Consider the following 15,696-nt stretch of genomic DNA (forward strand, 5'->3'; position numbering starts at 1 on the left):
AGTGCTGGACGCACAGTGCACACTCGGTGCTCAGTACTGTTCCCACTGTGTGCACCTTAACTCTACCAGGCGGAGGTTGCAGGGTGCTAGCGAAGGGGCCAGATGAAGCCTGGAGAGAGACTTTGGTCTGCCATATTTTTAAAACTTTTCAAACAAATTGCCAGTTGTTACAGCTTGACTTGTGTTCCCTAAAAAGACGCTGAAATCTTAACTCATAGCACCTGTGAATAGGACCTTATTTGGAAATAGGTCTTTTTTTTTTTGCAGATGATCAACTTAAGATTAGGATGATCCACTGTGACTGCATACTTATATAAAGAGGAAATATGACATAGAGACCAACACGCACTCATTGGGTTTGCCATGTCAAGATGAAGGCAGAGACTGGGATGAAGCTTGTACGAGCCAAGGAACACCAAAGATTGCCAGCAAATACCAGAAGCTAGGAGAGAGGCCTGGAATAGATTCTCTCTCCTGACCCTAGGAAGGAACCAACTCTGTTGACATTTTGGTCTTGGACTTCCAGCCTCCAGACTGTGAGACATTCGATTTCTGTTGTTTAAGTCACTTAGTTTGTGGTGCTTGGTTATAGCAGCCTTAGGAAACTAGCATACCAGTGTGTTAAAATGGGTAATTTCAGGTTTCCCTGGTGGCACAGTGGATAAGAATCCGCCTGCCAATTCAGAGGACATGGGTTTGAACCCTGGTCTAGGAAGATCTCCCAGGCCGCGGAGCAACTAAACCTGTGTGCCACAATCACTGAGCCTGTGTTCCACAAGAGAAGCCACTGCCGTGAGAAGCCTGTGCACCACAGCTGGAGAGTAGCCCCTGCTCTCTGCAAAGAGAGAAAGTCTGAGCACAGCAACGAAGACCCAGTGCAGCCATAAATATATATATATTTTTTAAATGGGTAGATTTCACGCAAAATCTGCCCTCCTGAAGCCAGGGCAATCTGGGGGCTGCATTATTCCATGGCAACAATGGGCCAGGGCTGAAAAACCAACATCCCTTGAGAAGGTCTGTGCCTTCCATTAACCCCAGTCCTTCAATTAACCCCATAGGTCCTGGAGGCCTGGGCACTGGGGACCCCACAGAGCCGACTCCTCTCTCCTTTGGTGCCCACTGTGCTCGTCCTCCCCAGCCCTGTGGGCATCCCTATCTCACGCTACCAGTGACTGAACACAGGCTGTGTGCTTTCCGTGCATGATTTCACGGAACCTCCACGTCAACACAATAATGCCCTGTGCTATTATTATCCCCACTTTGCAGATGAAACTCACAGGGGCCCACAGAGATTAAGTAACTTGCTCAAGGCCACCCAGATAGTAAGTTGCAGAGCTGGAGCTCAAACCCAAGGCCAGCTGACTGCAAAGCTTGAGATCTTAACAGTGTGTGACATTGATTTGTCCACAGCTTTCCTCTCCCACACGACTGGAAACTCCTGAAGGATAAGAGCTGCTTCAGGGTTATCTCTGGTTCCCAGATGGCGGTGGCACGCGGTGGGAAGGATGGATGGAGGGTGGACGGTCTGGCCCCCACCCCGCTGGTCCCCAGGCGCCCACCCTGGTTGGTGCAGTTGGCATGTGTCTCGTCGCTGTAGTCCCCGCAGTCGTTGTCCCCGTCGCAGGTCCAGTGCTCAGGGATGCAGCGCCCGCTGTTGCACTTGAACTGGGTGCTAGAGCAGGAGTGGCTGCAGCCCGCCTCATCGCTGTTGTCCCCACAGTCATTGTCTGGGGAGGGGGGTGGCAAGAAGGGAAGAGGCGAGCAGAGGGTCAGCACGTGACTTTCTCTGTGACCCCAGCATGGGGTCCCCGCTCCCTCCTCCCCATTCCCAACCTCGACCCACCCCAACCTCCCCACCAAGAAAATAAAAAACAGAAAAGACACAGAAACTGCATAGACTGCAGCATGCACCATGGCCCACGTGGTGGGGGGCAGGGAGAGGTAGGGCGAGCTCCCGGAGGGCCCTTCCCTCAGTCTGCAAGACTGGGGGTGGGGACAGGATGCATTCCTTTCCCCTTTTGGCAGTGGGTGGGAACAGGGGTCTGCTTGCCTGGGGGAAAGGAAAGGGATTTCTCTGGTTAGGGAAGGACAGAGGTGGGCGGAGTATAGGTGAGGGCTCTGCTGGGGGGATAGGGTTAGCGAGGCCTGGCCCTGAGCCCCTGAGTGTGGGCATCACCGGGCGGAAGTGTGGGTGAGGGGCACTGCCTGCAGCTGGGAAGGCCCCTGAAGGCATGTGAGGGTGACTGAGCCAGTGTCCTGCAGTCTAGGCCTGGTGGGCAGGGCCACCAGACTTCTCTCCACATTTTCAGGATGCTGGAGAAGGTGGGTTTAGCTGTCCCCTTGGGCTGTGCTCCTGCCTCTTTCCCAGCTGCCTTTGTGTCTCGGACACTCTCCTCCTGCCACGTCTTGGTCTCCCTGTCCCCACCTCTCTGTCATCTCCTCTCCTGGGAGAGCTCCTTCTGCCCTCTCTGCTTTCCCCTCCACTGTTTCCTTTCTCCCTCTGTGGTCTCCTCTCTCACTTCTCTCTGCTTTTCCTCCACATCCTAGGAGCTCTGGGGAAGGGAGCTGCATGGGGGTCCTGGGAGGTGGCCCAAGGCCAGCTGGGGCTCTAGGGTGATGGTGCATGTGCTTCTATGCACTGACCGGCAGGCTCAGGACAGGTCTTTTCATCAGAGCCGTCCCCACAATCCTTCTCTGAAACACAGAAACCGCCAAGGCAACCATTGGCACACGAGACACGGCAAAGATGAGGGGCAACGTGGCGCTGACCCAGTACATCCTCACACACGTTAGCTAGGGCTCGAGCCCCTGCTGCGACACATCACGACAGCACACCAGACAGGACCAGATCCCGGAGACAGCACACACACAACAGTCCACCGGCCCCCGTGGCTGACGTCACCTGGTCCAGGGCTGACCGCCAGGTAGGCTCCCGAGTCTGGAGCCGGAGCCTGGAGGGGGCACCGAGGACCCCAGAAGATGGGGTTTGTAGGGAGAAGGGAGCTGGGCACGGGCCCTCCTTGCTCTGCCCCTCTGGCCATTCCTGCTCATCTCCCCCTGCCCCCTGAGCCTCTGCCAGGGGATGGGCAGCTCTACCCAGAGAGGAACAGCGAGGACAGGCAGTGGGCGGGGTCTCCCCTTGGTCATCTTGGCTCCCTTACAATGTTTCTAGCTCATCCTTATTTCTTCCAGACAACCCAGTGGGGCAAGAGTGACCTGGAGGGAGGCCCTGGCTTGATTCTAAAACCCCTCACCTCCCACCCAGGACCTGGCTACAGATTCTAGCTTTCCCAGGAATCAGGGAAGGTGAAGGGAGACAAGCTCTTACCATTGTCACATCTCCAGTTGATGTTGATGCATCTGCCATTGTTGCAGGTAAACTGAGTCAGGGGGAAGCAGGTGGGATAGGCTGTCAGAGAGAAAGACTAGCTGAGTAGGGTCCGTAAGATTATACAGCATCACAGCACAAGCAGGTGGGTGCAGGGTCCCCACCATAACCCACAGTCCCCTGCCCAGCTAGGTGGGGGAGGGAAGGCTAAGTAGAGGGGCCTCGGCCTGAAACTGCCCATTCACGCCTACCCCCACTAAGATCCTTTTTTTCTTTTTTTAACTTTTTATTTTATATTGGAATATAGCCAATTAAAAATGTTGTGATAGTTTCAGGTGGACAGCAAAGGGATTCAGCCAGACATACACATGTATCCATTTCTAAGCATCCTTCCTTCAAGCAACTAGTTTCCAAACACAAGCCATGTGCTGAGTGCTTTCCATGCATGATCTCACTGATCCCCCACATCAATGCTGGGGTGCAGGTGCCGTCATTAGCCCCATTTTGCAGAGGCTTCCCTAGTAGCTCAGATGGTAAATAATCCACCTGCAATACAGGAGACCCGGGTTGGATCCCTGGGTCAGAAAGATCCCTTGGAGAAGGGAATGGCAACCCACTCCAGTATTCTTGCCTGGAAAATCCCATGGACAGAGGAGCCTGGTGGGCTACAGTCCATGTGGTCGCAAGAGTCAGACACGACTGAATGACTTTCACTTGCAGATGAAACTCACCGGGGTCTATGGAGATTAAGTGACAACGCTACCCAGGTACTAAGCTGCGGGATCTCTCCAGCACCCCTGCCCCAGGGCCCGTTCTGGTGGACCCTCCCTCCCTGTGCCAGCCCGGCTGTCCTCCGTCTCACTCACCACACGAGGCTGACTCATCGGAGCGGTCCCCACAGTCATCGTCCAGGTCACATGTCCAGGAGATGGGGATGCAGCGGCCACTGGCACAGGAGAACTGGTTGGGTGGGCAGGTGCGAGCTGGGGACAGGCGAGGGTGTGAGTGCTCATAGGCCAGTCCTTGCTTTACATTTCATTTTCTTTTCTATTAGTCTCTGCCTCTCTGGAAGTCTTCCCAAGGATCTCAAAGCCATTTCTCTTAGAGACGTCATTCAAAATCACCCATGTGATCTCACAGTGGACACTTGATCCCATCACTTGAGGGGTCGCTGGTGTCCTCCAAGGAGAAGACCCACCCACCTTGCTTGTCATCACCCACCTGGAGCTGTGCTCTGCCTCCTTGCAAGTGGGGCCTCCTAGCCAACCCTGTCCTCCCTCCCCTCTGCCCCGGGTGCCCCCTGCTCCTTTCTCTTCCTGAGGCCCCTCTGTCTCCCCAAGCCTGGCTCCCACCTCTGCCCTGCCCTGGTGACAGAGGGGGGCCACTGTGGTCACCCCCCTCCCACACCTGAGCAAGTAGCATTGGACTCGTCTTCACTGTTCCCACAGTCGTTGTCCCCGTCACAGAGCCAGCGGTTGGGGATGCAACGGTTGTTCTCACACTTGAACCGGTCCGAGGGGCAGGTGTGCTGATCTGGGGAGGGATGGGTCAGGGGTCAGCCAGAGGGAGGTGACTCAGCTCTCCAGCTGCAGCCCGAGGGTCGCTGTCCCGCCACGCGGCAGGCACTCACGGCAGAGGGCGGGGGCCTCGTCGCTGTTGTCCAGGCAGTCATTGTCCCCGTCGCACTTCCAGCGCTCCTGGATGCAGCGGCTGTTGGAGCAGGCGAACTCGCCAGGCTGGCACTGGGGTGGGGGCACGTAGGATGGGTTCGCTGCGGGCACCACCGGACGTGAGGGGGAAAGTCAGACCCAGGTCACGGACAGGTGCTGAGCCCCTGTCCTCTGCTTGTTTCATGATTTTAAAATAATATACACAGTAATATTTCCCAGGGCATAGTTTTTCATGAACATATGATCTGGATGGAAGCTGCAACTCTTTGTCAAGCCACAAGGTGACGCCTGCTCAGCTGCTTCCAGCTCTGCAATGTGGTCGAAGAATAAGGCTGCTTCCAAGAGAATCTACAACTCCCCGGCCTTCTGATCCCAGCGAACAGACCACCTTTGCCCCTCCCTGCCATCTCCATGAACTTGGAAGTCATTTCAGGGACCCCCAGACCCTGACCTGGTCCCTGGACTTTTTCCCTCATAAATGTGTCAATTCTACAGGCAGGAGTGAGAACAGCCCTGCCAGCTCCTGTCCCCAACACTCATGCCGCCATCTGCCTTCAGCTGTCAGCAGTAAAGTCACTGTGTCCTCTGTCTGTGTTTTCACAGGGTGGGCTCTGGAAGCCCAGGAACGCCCATGTCAGTTCCTGGCTCTGGATCCCACAGCTCTGCTCACGCCTTTCTGACCCATCTCTTACCCTCTCTAATCCTGTGGGTTCCAGGGACCACTGGGTCTGGAGGCTGCATGTGTCCCCCTTGTTCCTCACCTCTGCTTCCAGACCATTCGCCTTCTCTCCTCTCTCAAAAATCAGTGTTGACTTTCATGTTATAAAACTATGTAAGCTCCTACCACCACGGGCCCCAGCATCCTTAGAGTCCTCAGCTCCTGCTTCGTAGTCACTTTCTCATAATCGCTCCCTTTAATTCTTGGTGATTTCAATGACCATGTGGATACTCTTTCACTGCAGTGGCCTCTCAGCTCTGAAGCTCCTTTCCACCAATGCTCTTGCCCTGAACCAGGCCTCAGTCACTCACTCTTAGCTGTACGCTATGGCCCACTGACCCATTTTCCTTTCTTAGGATTCTACCTAAGGAAACTGTCCTGAATCTGGGAAGACATGAAGGTATAAGAAATAGCAGAGCAGGTGATTAATAACCAGACTCTGGGCCAGACTTTCTGGGTTCAAACCCCTGCTCTCATTTTGGGCCTCAATTTCTTCATCTATAAATTGGGATAATAAAAATACCTTCCCGGGGCTTCCCTGGTTAAGAATCTGCCTTGCAACGCAGGGGATGCGGGTTCGATCCTTGGTCAGGGAATTAGGATTCCACGTGCCACGTGCCATTGAGTAACTAAGCCCGTGTGCCTTGAAGCCCATAGCCACAACTAGAGAAAGCCTGAATGCCACAACTACTGAAGCCCATGTGCTCTGGAGTCCACGCATCACCACTACTGAGCCTGCACTGCTAGAGTCTGCACTGCAACAAAAGATCTCGCAAGACGCAACTAAGATTCCACGTCCACAACTAAAACCCAACGCAGCCAAATAAAGAAACGTTAAAGAAAATCTTTACAAGAATATTTTAAGGAGTAAGTCAGTTACTGCATGGGGAGTGCTTAGAACCATGCCTAGTACATAGTTTGTGTTCAGTAAATGCTGGCAGTGATTATAACAAAAAACTGGAAGCAATATCCAACAGTAGAGAAATGGCTGAGTAAATTATGGGATGTTTACTGAATGAAACACACTTTGGCCATTAGAAAGTCTGCTGATGTACTCATGACACCCTGTCAAGTGACAAGCGCAGGAAACAGCAGGTGCAGCGCTGTTTAAGTAAAGCAAATGCAGAGAGATTCGGAGAGCGCTCCCCGAACGATAACAGCACAAACTATGGGTGGTGGAATTTGGGGTGATTTGTACTTCTCTGTATATTTCTATAGCGTTTGCTTGTTTTTACAATGAACATGACCCACTTTTATCTAAAAATGGGGCTATTTAAAACAATGCAATAATAACACAGAAAATTTGTGGCATATATGAGCCAAAAGGGGCAGAAAACATTTATATACACTACGATTTCCAGCCATGTAAAAACCCACCTAAGGGGAAAAGGATGATGTTCACTTACCACAATGCTAACAGCACAGTGGTGGTTTGCTGGAGAAACTGGGCTTTTTCCCCCCTCTCTAATTTCCAATATTTTGAACTATTGTATTACTTGAATAATAGAGAAATAAATGTAAAAGAAGTTAAGAATGTTTTTCCCTTTCCAGAGCTGTCCTGCTCGCCACTCAAGTTTCCCTTAATCTTCATGCCCTCCCAAAACCCCCAAACCCTGGTCACCGTAAAACCCTCTAGCACCCAGAGCCTTCACTCACTCCATCCTTCAACTTTTTTTTTTTTGGCTGCACCACGCAGCGTCTGGGCTCTTAGTTCCCCAACCAGGGATGGAACCCAGGCCCCCTGTATTGGAATCACAGTCTTAACCACTGGACCGCCAGCAAAGTCTATCCCTCAACTTCTATTGCGTCCCTCAGGGCCCTCTTTGCCTCCTTCATCTCCGATCCCCATCCAGACACTGTGGCCTTCTGCTGGAGTCTGCTCCCCCACCTCCCACCCCAGCTGGGCCCTCGTACCCAAACAAGTGACACCGTCTGCGTCCAACACCTGGTCCTCAGCGCAGGCACACTGACGGCTCCCAGGGGTGGCCAGGCACAGGCTGCTGCAGCCGCCGTTGTTCACCCGGCATTTGTTGGTGCCCACTGTGAAGGAGGGGCCACGGGTGCAGGAGAGAGGAACAGGACGACAGGAGATGGGTTGTGGCAGAGTCAGGAAAGGCCAGAGCAGGGAGACGAAAGGCCAAGGGAGGCGGTGCATTAAAAGGAGAAGACAGAAAGAGGGAATGTGGAGGGGTTGAAGATGAGGAGATGGAGGCATGGGACAGGAGGGGTGATGGGGAACATGGAAGGTCAAATTGGGGTGGGGGCCTCTCTTCTCAAGAGCCTCAAAAGTCAGAGCCTAGGCTCCCTGGGAGTGCCTTCACCCCACCCACAGAAGCCTTGCCCACCATCCAGATCCCACCCCTGTCCCAGTCCTGCTCCAGGGGTACCTTGCTGCTGCTGGGCATCATACATGCGGATCTCAAAGATGGGGGGCCGCTCGCTGCGCAGAAGGGTCACGATGGGGGCTGCGCCTCCTGTGCCCCGCTCCAAGCGGTAGACACTGCCGCTCCGGTACTCAGTCCAGAAGAGGTAGTTGCCGTGGTGACAGAGGCCAAAGGCGTGGTTCAGCTCAGGACCCTCGTACACAATCTAGGAATAGACAGGGGCTTACCCAGCAGCTGAGAGACAAGTGGGGGTGCCTCAGGGAGGCTTAGGGGTTCACTGCTTTGTACACTCATATGTCCACAGCCTGGGTGTGGGCTTGTCTCCCCCATCAGCCCAGAAGCCCCCGAGGATGGGAGCTTTGCACGCAGTGAAGTGCCAAAGCCTGAACCCAGCAGACACGGTGAGGGCTGGCCCACACTCCTCTCCTTTGTTGATTCATATTCATTGATACCCCTCCAACATATGCGCATGTGCGCACGCACAGGCAAACACAGAGCAGTGGGCTGAGAGCCAGAATCCATCCATTCGTTTCTTCACCCTCCACACGTTTGCCAGAATCTGTTAAGGTAGCACTCAGAAACGGAGAAGATATGGTCCCTGCACTGGAGCTGCCACTGTCTCAGGAAAGGAACTCAGGGTCCTCAGGGTGGCAAAGGATCTGGAGACAGCATCCCAGCGGAGGTGGCCCCTGAGAGGTGTGCCAGGTGAGGAGGGGCTGGGCAGAGGCTAGAAGGTCTGCACGAGCAACAGCACAGGGGGCAGGCCTTGACATGTACTGGGCTCATGAGTCGTCTAATGATGCTGTCCCAGTGCTGGGATGTGGGAAGCAGGGAGAAAGACAATCATAGAGATGGTCAGGACCACATTGCAGACGGCCTTAAATACCGTGAGAGCTTGGGCCACACACCTAGACGTGCACGGAACTCACGAATGAAGCACGCACCACCCAAATGAACGAGCATACGAATACACCGTCTCTAGGTGTCTGGCACCTGTACACAGGCACTCAGTGTAGGCACACACCAGCGTGTGCTGCGTGTACATGCACAAGCAGGCTGAGGTGCACACGATGTGTATGCTCAGGCGGTCAGGCCCGCAGGCCACGTGAATAGTCACAGAGATACTCTGAAGAAGCAATCCTTAAACAACACAAGACACAGGCACACAAGCGCACAGAGGGACACACCCACAAGCTCACAGGCGAACACACATGCAGCACTCAGGCCTGGACTCACACGGATGCCCACACATTCAGACACCCAGCCTCGGTCACACACACACGCAGTCCAGAAATGCACACATGAACACCTACACACAGCTGCACGCCTGCCCACCTTCCGGTCTGTGCCATTGAGCAGGATGGTTTCAATGCGGTCATAGAAGGCATCCACCCAGTAGAGGCGCCCAGCTGGGATGTCCAGGCTCAGCCCATTGGGCCAAAGTACTGTCTTGGAGGTGACGAAGATGTCTCGGTGTGAGCCGTCCATCCAGGCCCTCTCTAGCCGCCCTCGCCGACTGTCCTTGGGGTCCTCCTCCCAGTCAGTCCAGTACATCCACCTGTGGGCAGTTACTGGTCAGCATCACATGGGCCACCCCTGCCATCAGCATCCTCCCCTGTGATCCTAGGCCAGGCAGGCCCTCCCAGAGCCCCTCACAGGGTCCTCTTGCCCTGCTCATCCCTGGCCCACACATTTCATTCATTCATTCATTCACTCCTCCATTCAACAAGTAGGTGCTGAGTGCCTACTGAGTTGGGCACAGCTCTGGCACTGGAGGTGAGCCCAAGGCTGCCAAGACCCCTCTCTCATGGAGCCCATGTCCCACCCAGGACACAGACAAGAAACAAGTCAGCCAGGAGGGTCACACACTGGAAAGCAATAGAGGTCAGGAGGGACTCCAGGAAGGGGGACAGCATGGAGACTGAGAGTGCAGCTGGTGAGGAAGGCCTCTCCCAGGAAGTAGCACTTGAGCTGATGTGAACGCTGAGAAGCAGCCCCATGTGTAAATACTTGGGAGTCCCAGGCTGAGGAACTCCAAGAGCAAAAAGCCCTGAGGGAGGAAGGGCTGGATGCTGGTTTGAGGAACAGACAGCAGGCAGTGGGAACAGAACTTCCAGATGCAGGAAATGAGGTGCAGAGGTCAAAGGAGCTGCAGGCAGACCTTGTAGGAGCTCAGGCTGATGAGGGCTCAGGGAGCCAGGGGAGGGCTCTGCTGGGAGTGACAGGACCAGACTATTCCTATGTATCACTCCCACTGCCCTGTAGGTAAGGACACCTTTTCCTCTCGGTCAAATTTTCGCTGCCCTCCCCCGTCCACTCTCCGTCTTACCCCCCAGTCCTGAGGCCCATGGAACTCAGGCTCTGAGTCCCTGGCTCTCCCTCTCCTCGCCCCAAGGCCCTGGGAGGACTCACCCATTGAGCGGATCCACCACAATGGCCCTGGGGTGTGTCATTTTGCCCTCGATTAAGGTCTTGCGGGTCTGAGCAGCTTTCTCCAGCCTGGCCACGCTGATGGTCTTCTTGGGTCCATCATCCGTCCAATACAAATTGTCCCCCATCCAGTCCACAGCCACGCCTTCCACATTGTGGATGCCTACAATGGGGCGGGGCAGGGGATGGGCAGAGGGGGAGTGTCAGAGGAGGCTCAAAACTGCCTCTGGTCCTTAGGATACCTGCACTTTGGAGCCCTTGGCTACTGGGGAGCACAGGGAGCCTCCTGGCCCTAGATGGTGGTGAGGCTGGGCTGGGCTAGGAAGATGGAGGAAGCAGATGGGAGGGTAGAGGAAGGGGATGGGAGGTCATTTGTGCTACAACATCTGTGTTGAGGCAGTCTCTCAAAACTGCACATGGCAGCGAGGAAACCTCCGTGGCATACACGGGCTCACTCGGGAAGGTATGTCGGCCTGAGGTGGGTAGACAGCTGGGACAATAGACATGTGACTCTGGGTACAAGTGGAACACTACATGCCAGGCCTAAAAACCCTGAGCTAACAAAATAAGTTAGGAAGTGATTTCTCACTTAGCTCCATGCTTCATCTCCAGCTTAAATAGCAGTTCCCTGGGAGAGGGAACCCCAATCTTTTCCTGATGAGGAGTTACTTTTGGTTTCCCCAAAGTCTTATGATTGCTGACTCCTGAGGTTCTCTGAGTCGAGGTGGGGCATGGGGAGCAGGACCAGGGGTGGTAACCAGTATCAGTCAGACGGATTGGTCAGGAGGGCAGGTTTGGGAGTTCAGAACACCCGGCAGGCATGGTGCAGCACTAGGGAGCTCACAGCCTCCACGCAGGTGGGTATTCAGAAGACAACGCACTGTTGACCTGCTGGGGCAGCTTAAAGGGAAAACTGGACTCCATTCACAAAACACGATTTTCTCAGGGCATGTAAGCCTGCAGCTCTCGGCGGCTGTGAAGTCCGGCTACACAGACCCTGTGTGTGCACATGTATGCCTGCTCTGATTCGGAGCCTCAGGCCTCTCGCTGGCTGTGCACTGCGTGCAGCTACAGGGCTCAGAGCCAACGGCAGAAAGACCCTGAGTTTTCCCAAGGGCTGGCAAGGACGCTGCCTTACCCATCCATCCTCCTGCCTCTTTTCGGCTCAGCCAAGAAGGGGGTCACCCAGGGGTCAATCTGTCTATCCCCTCATCTCCATGCCAACCAGCCCAGCCAGCCAGTTACCAGGGGACTCTCCACGCTGGGAGGGAGGGCATGGGGAGACAGATGCCCAGGCCCCACATGGCTTCCTGCTTCCTCAGGTGCGTGCCACCTCCCGGGAGTCCCGACCATCCACCTCCCACTCTGGGGCCCTTACCGTCCTTCAGGATGGTCTCCCGCTCCGTGCCATCGATCTTCTGGCGGCCAATGAGGTAGCTGGTGGTGTCGGCAAAGTAGATGAAGCCGGTCTCAGCGTGGAAGTCCAGGGCTCGGGGGTTCATGAGGTTCTCGATGGGGATCATATGCTCGTCGGGAACCTTGGCCCCCATGTCCATGCCCCGGATGATGCCAGGCCGGCCCTTGCCATACACGAGGAACAGCTCGTGTTCTGGCTCTAGGGCAGGCACAAGGAGGGGCACAAAGTCAGACAGACAGACACACACACACGTGCACACAACCACCACGCAGCCGATGCTCCGCCTGCAGTGAGTGGGTGGGGGCAGCACGGGGATCTGAATTACATGGACAGACACAAAGCCTGTAAGGCCCAGGGAACAACGCCCTGGGGGGTGGTTTCCTGTGGACTCCAGGGGTGGGAAATGGAGCAAAAGTAGCAAGTAGCATGTTTTCAGTAAGTACCCACTGTTGAGTAATGAAATTAGTGGCCCAAATAGGTTGGAATCTGATCCCTTTTGACCACTTCCTCTGCTGCCATCCCAGTCTAAGCCACATCACTTCTTGCCTACGCCGCAGAAATAGCCTCCCGCTACTTCCCTGCTGCCCATCCTCCCCCCAGCAGTCAGCATGATCATTTTCACAGAAGTGAGTCAAATTTATAAAGCCACCCAGAGCTCCTCATCCCAGTTAGAACACAATCCAACCTGGGTCCTCATCTCCCTCATTCACATGGGTCCCCCACCCCATCGCCTCCTTGTTGCTCCCCAGCACTCCAAGCTTACACTGGCCTCTGAACCCTGGCACTGCAGATTCCCTCTGCCACAAACGCTCTTCCTCCAGGTACGTGGTTCACTTGATCCACTTCCTCACTTCACAGAGAGTTGGACTCTAATTTCAATTCCACAGAGATGCCTTCCCTGAGGGCCGTCTCAACGGGAGCCTTGGCTGTCATCATGAACACCATGCTCCGCTCTATTTTCTTCCTAACACCTACCACCACCCGAAGTCATTTTTGTGTTTGCACACCTCCTCTGCCAGACTATAAGCTCCACGAGGCCAGAGACAACATCTATCTTGTTCATTGCTGAACCCTTGCTGCCAGGACAACGCCAGACACAGTGCGTGCTCACTAGATACTTGATGAACAAATGAAGGGCTGAAACAGGCCAGTTGACAGTGTTCTGAGTGGGAGCCTGAATGGGATAGTGGGAGAAGCCCTGCTCTCAGATGGGAGTTCAAGTCCCAGCCTGCCCCTCACTAGCGACAATACCTTGGTTAAGTCCCTCCATCTTTCTGCATCTTAGAGGGAAGGAGCTGGGCTATGGGAGGCAGACTCCTCCTGTCTCATCCCAGCAGGCACCCAAGCCCTTCCCCAGCACTCACTCTTGCACGACTTCCCGTCACTGCCCAGGCTGAAGCCGGAGCGACAGCGGCAGGTCCGCGCCTTGTGGCTGTTGGCCAGCAGGCAGATGTCGGAGCATCCGCCTGGCTTCCCGTACTGGTCGTTCTCGCAGGCGTGGCTCCTCACTGGGGCAGGGTGGAGAGCCGGTCAGGATCCGTCGAAGTCCCCGTGCCAGGCCCTGAGAAGGCTTCCTCAAGTCTGATCACACTCCCTCCTACTGCTGTCTTTGTATCTGCTGTCCCCTCCAGGGACTCGGAAGCTGCAGGACTGGGATCCCTCTACCCTCACACCACCCAGTCTTGAGACTTAGGCGGGGACTTTCGTGGTCAGGGGACAGAGCCACACTGCTGCTCACAGCCAGGTGCTTCTACTCGAGACCAGCCAGTGAACCAGGAGGGGTGATGGACATCCTGAGCAGAAATGAGGGCAAGGGGCTCCCGGGGTGGGATTCGGAGGCTGAGGGGCGGACACGGGGAGGCATTCTGGGGTAGATGACTCGGAGAAGCAGTCATGACACAAGAGAATCAGGGGTGCCCACCGGAGGGTCCCGGAAGGGGCTGCGGCGTGCCACTCACCTCGGGGCTGACGGCGCTGGTGGTAGATGTGGAGGGCACCGCCCTTGTCCACACGGGTGACCACCTGGTAGTCAGTGCTGTTGAAGCGGTTCACGCGGATCACGCTCGTCTTCTGCTGGGCGTTGGCATTGTCCGAGTTGGTGGCATAGAGATAATTCTCAAACACGGTCAGGCCGTACAGGTGCTCAATCTGCGATGGGCAGGCAGGAACCATCAACACAAGAGGAGAAGAGATTCCTACCTCCACCGCTGGAGAACCCGTCAGCTTTGCATCCAGACTCCGTGACTTGCATTCCTAACTCATCCCCCCATTATCCAACTCCTTGCTTTACTCCTGGACTATCTTCTCTGGACTATCCTTTCTTGAGATTTGCTTGTCAAACCCCACTCATCCTTCACAGGGCATCTCTTTGAAGGGCTTCTGGAATCTTCTAACCAGAGACGACACTCCATTTCTGGCTGTAATCTACTGCCTGGTGATCTGTGGATTTACTCTATCTCCTCGGCTCAAACCCCTTGAGGAAGGAACCAGACCCCTCCCTCTCAGAATCAGGCACATATCCACTGATGGAGTGACTTTGCACTGACCGGAAGTTGGATCCTACCCTCTGTCCACAGAGAACATTCTTAGCCCGCCTCTAGCTCCCAGCTTTCAGGAGGGTTGAGAGGACAGACTGGCCCCAAGCAAGCCTGATAACAGCCCCCATTACCTGCATAATGTATCTAAGGTGACCTTCTGTTCCGTTTGTCCAAGACTGACCCCGGGGGACTTCAAGAGTCAACACTGGGACAGTCTTGGGCAAATCGGGATGGATGGTCACCCTAATTACCCCAGAACAGAGATGCCATCTTTGGGCTGGAAGGGCTTCTAGACCAGGCTCAAATGCTATTTCCCAGCGGTGTGACCTCAAGCAAATCACTTAACCCCTGTGAACCCTGACATTCTTCAGCTACCAAAGGGGAACTGAATCACCCTGCCAGCTCATTCTTCAGGGGTTGCTGTAGGGATCAAATAAGAAAAGGGAAGTAAAAAAGGTGTTCTCTAAAACGACTGTGGCCATCCAAGTGGAAGTCACGACCTGTCCTCTCCCTCTGTGCTTGTGTCAACCCCTCACATGCTGTTCCCCGTCCCGGGAGGCCTAGAGACAGGTTCCCAAAGCTGAGACTTCCTCCTCACCAGGATGCCCTGGATGATGGTCTGCCGGCCCTTGCCCTCGTAGTCCACCACCTCAATGTAATCCAGGTAGGCATCAGCCCAGTAGACAAGGCGGCTGACAAGGTCCAGCGTGATGCCGTGAGGAAACACAATCTTGCTGTCAACCAGCTTGGTGCGGTTCTGCCCGTCCATGTCACAGCGCTCCACTTTGGGGATCTGCCCGTAGTCAGTGAAGAACACCTTCCTGTGGGCAGACAGCATGTTATACTGGGTCTGAACATTGGGCACCCTCCCTTTTACCAGGGCCTCTGCCTCTGCCCCTGCCTGTCCCGCTCACCCCATGGCAGGGTCCAGTGCAATGCCCTTGGGGTTGTACAGCTCCAGGTCTAGGAGAGTGACACACGTGTCCCCGTTTCGGTTGCAGACAAAGATCCTGTCATCAATGTCATCCACAAAGTAGAAGTTGCCGGTCAGCCAGTCGATGGCCATCTGCTCCACATCTGGAGAGTGGGAATGAAAGGGCTATGGGGGAGGTCCTCCCCTGACATGCCCACCTCCTCTGGGGCGCCCTCCTTCACCACCCAGGCCACGGCTGTCTCTCCTCCCTGAGGTCCTACGGGAGCTACCGGCAG

At 55.0% G+C, this 15,696-nt stretch overlaps 1 protein-coding gene across 2 annotated transcripts in view; it reads right to left on the bottom strand.

The window, feature by feature from the left end:
- Window positions 1-15,696, bottom strand: part of LRP1 (LDL receptor related protein 1) — an 80,227-nt gene that overhangs the window by 39,137 nt on the left and 25,394 nt on the right. For both annotated transcript variants that reach the window (XM_019960978.2, XM_070789433.1), the window contains exons 7-20: window positions 15,402-15,564; window positions 15,086-15,308; window positions 13,909-14,098; window positions 13,315-13,458; window positions 11,912-12,148; window positions 10,516-10,696; window positions 9,439-9,661; window positions 8,107-8,308; window positions 7,634-7,759; window positions 4,962-5,102; window positions 4,739-4,864; window positions 4,198-4,314; window positions 3,332-3,412; window positions 1,563-1,730 (exon numbers count right to left, since the gene is read on the bottom strand). In XM_019960978.2, coding sequence (XP_019816537.2) covers window positions 1,563-1,730; window positions 3,332-3,412; window positions 4,198-4,314; window positions 4,739-4,864; window positions 4,962-5,102; window positions 7,634-7,759; window positions 8,107-8,308; window positions 9,439-9,661; window positions 10,516-10,696; window positions 11,912-12,148; window positions 13,315-13,458; window positions 13,909-14,098; window positions 15,086-15,308; window positions 15,402-15,564 — 2,322 coding nt within the window. The remainder of the gene's footprint in view (window positions 1-1,562; window positions 1,731-3,331; window positions 3,413-4,197; window positions 4,315-4,738; window positions 4,865-4,961; window positions 5,103-7,633; window positions 7,760-8,106; window positions 8,309-9,438; window positions 9,662-10,515; window positions 10,697-11,911; window positions 12,149-13,314; window positions 13,459-13,908; window positions 14,099-15,085; window positions 15,309-15,401; window positions 15,565-15,696) is intronic.

This window comes from Bos indicus, chromosome 5 (assembly GCF_029378745.1).
Source record: "Bos indicus isolate NIAB-ARS_2022 breed Sahiwal x Tharparkar chromosome 5, NIAB-ARS_B.indTharparkar_mat_pri_1.0, whole genome shotgun sequence".
Classification (NCBI taxonomy): Eukaryota; Metazoa; Chordata; class Mammalia; order Artiodactyla; family Bovidae; genus Bos; species Bos indicus.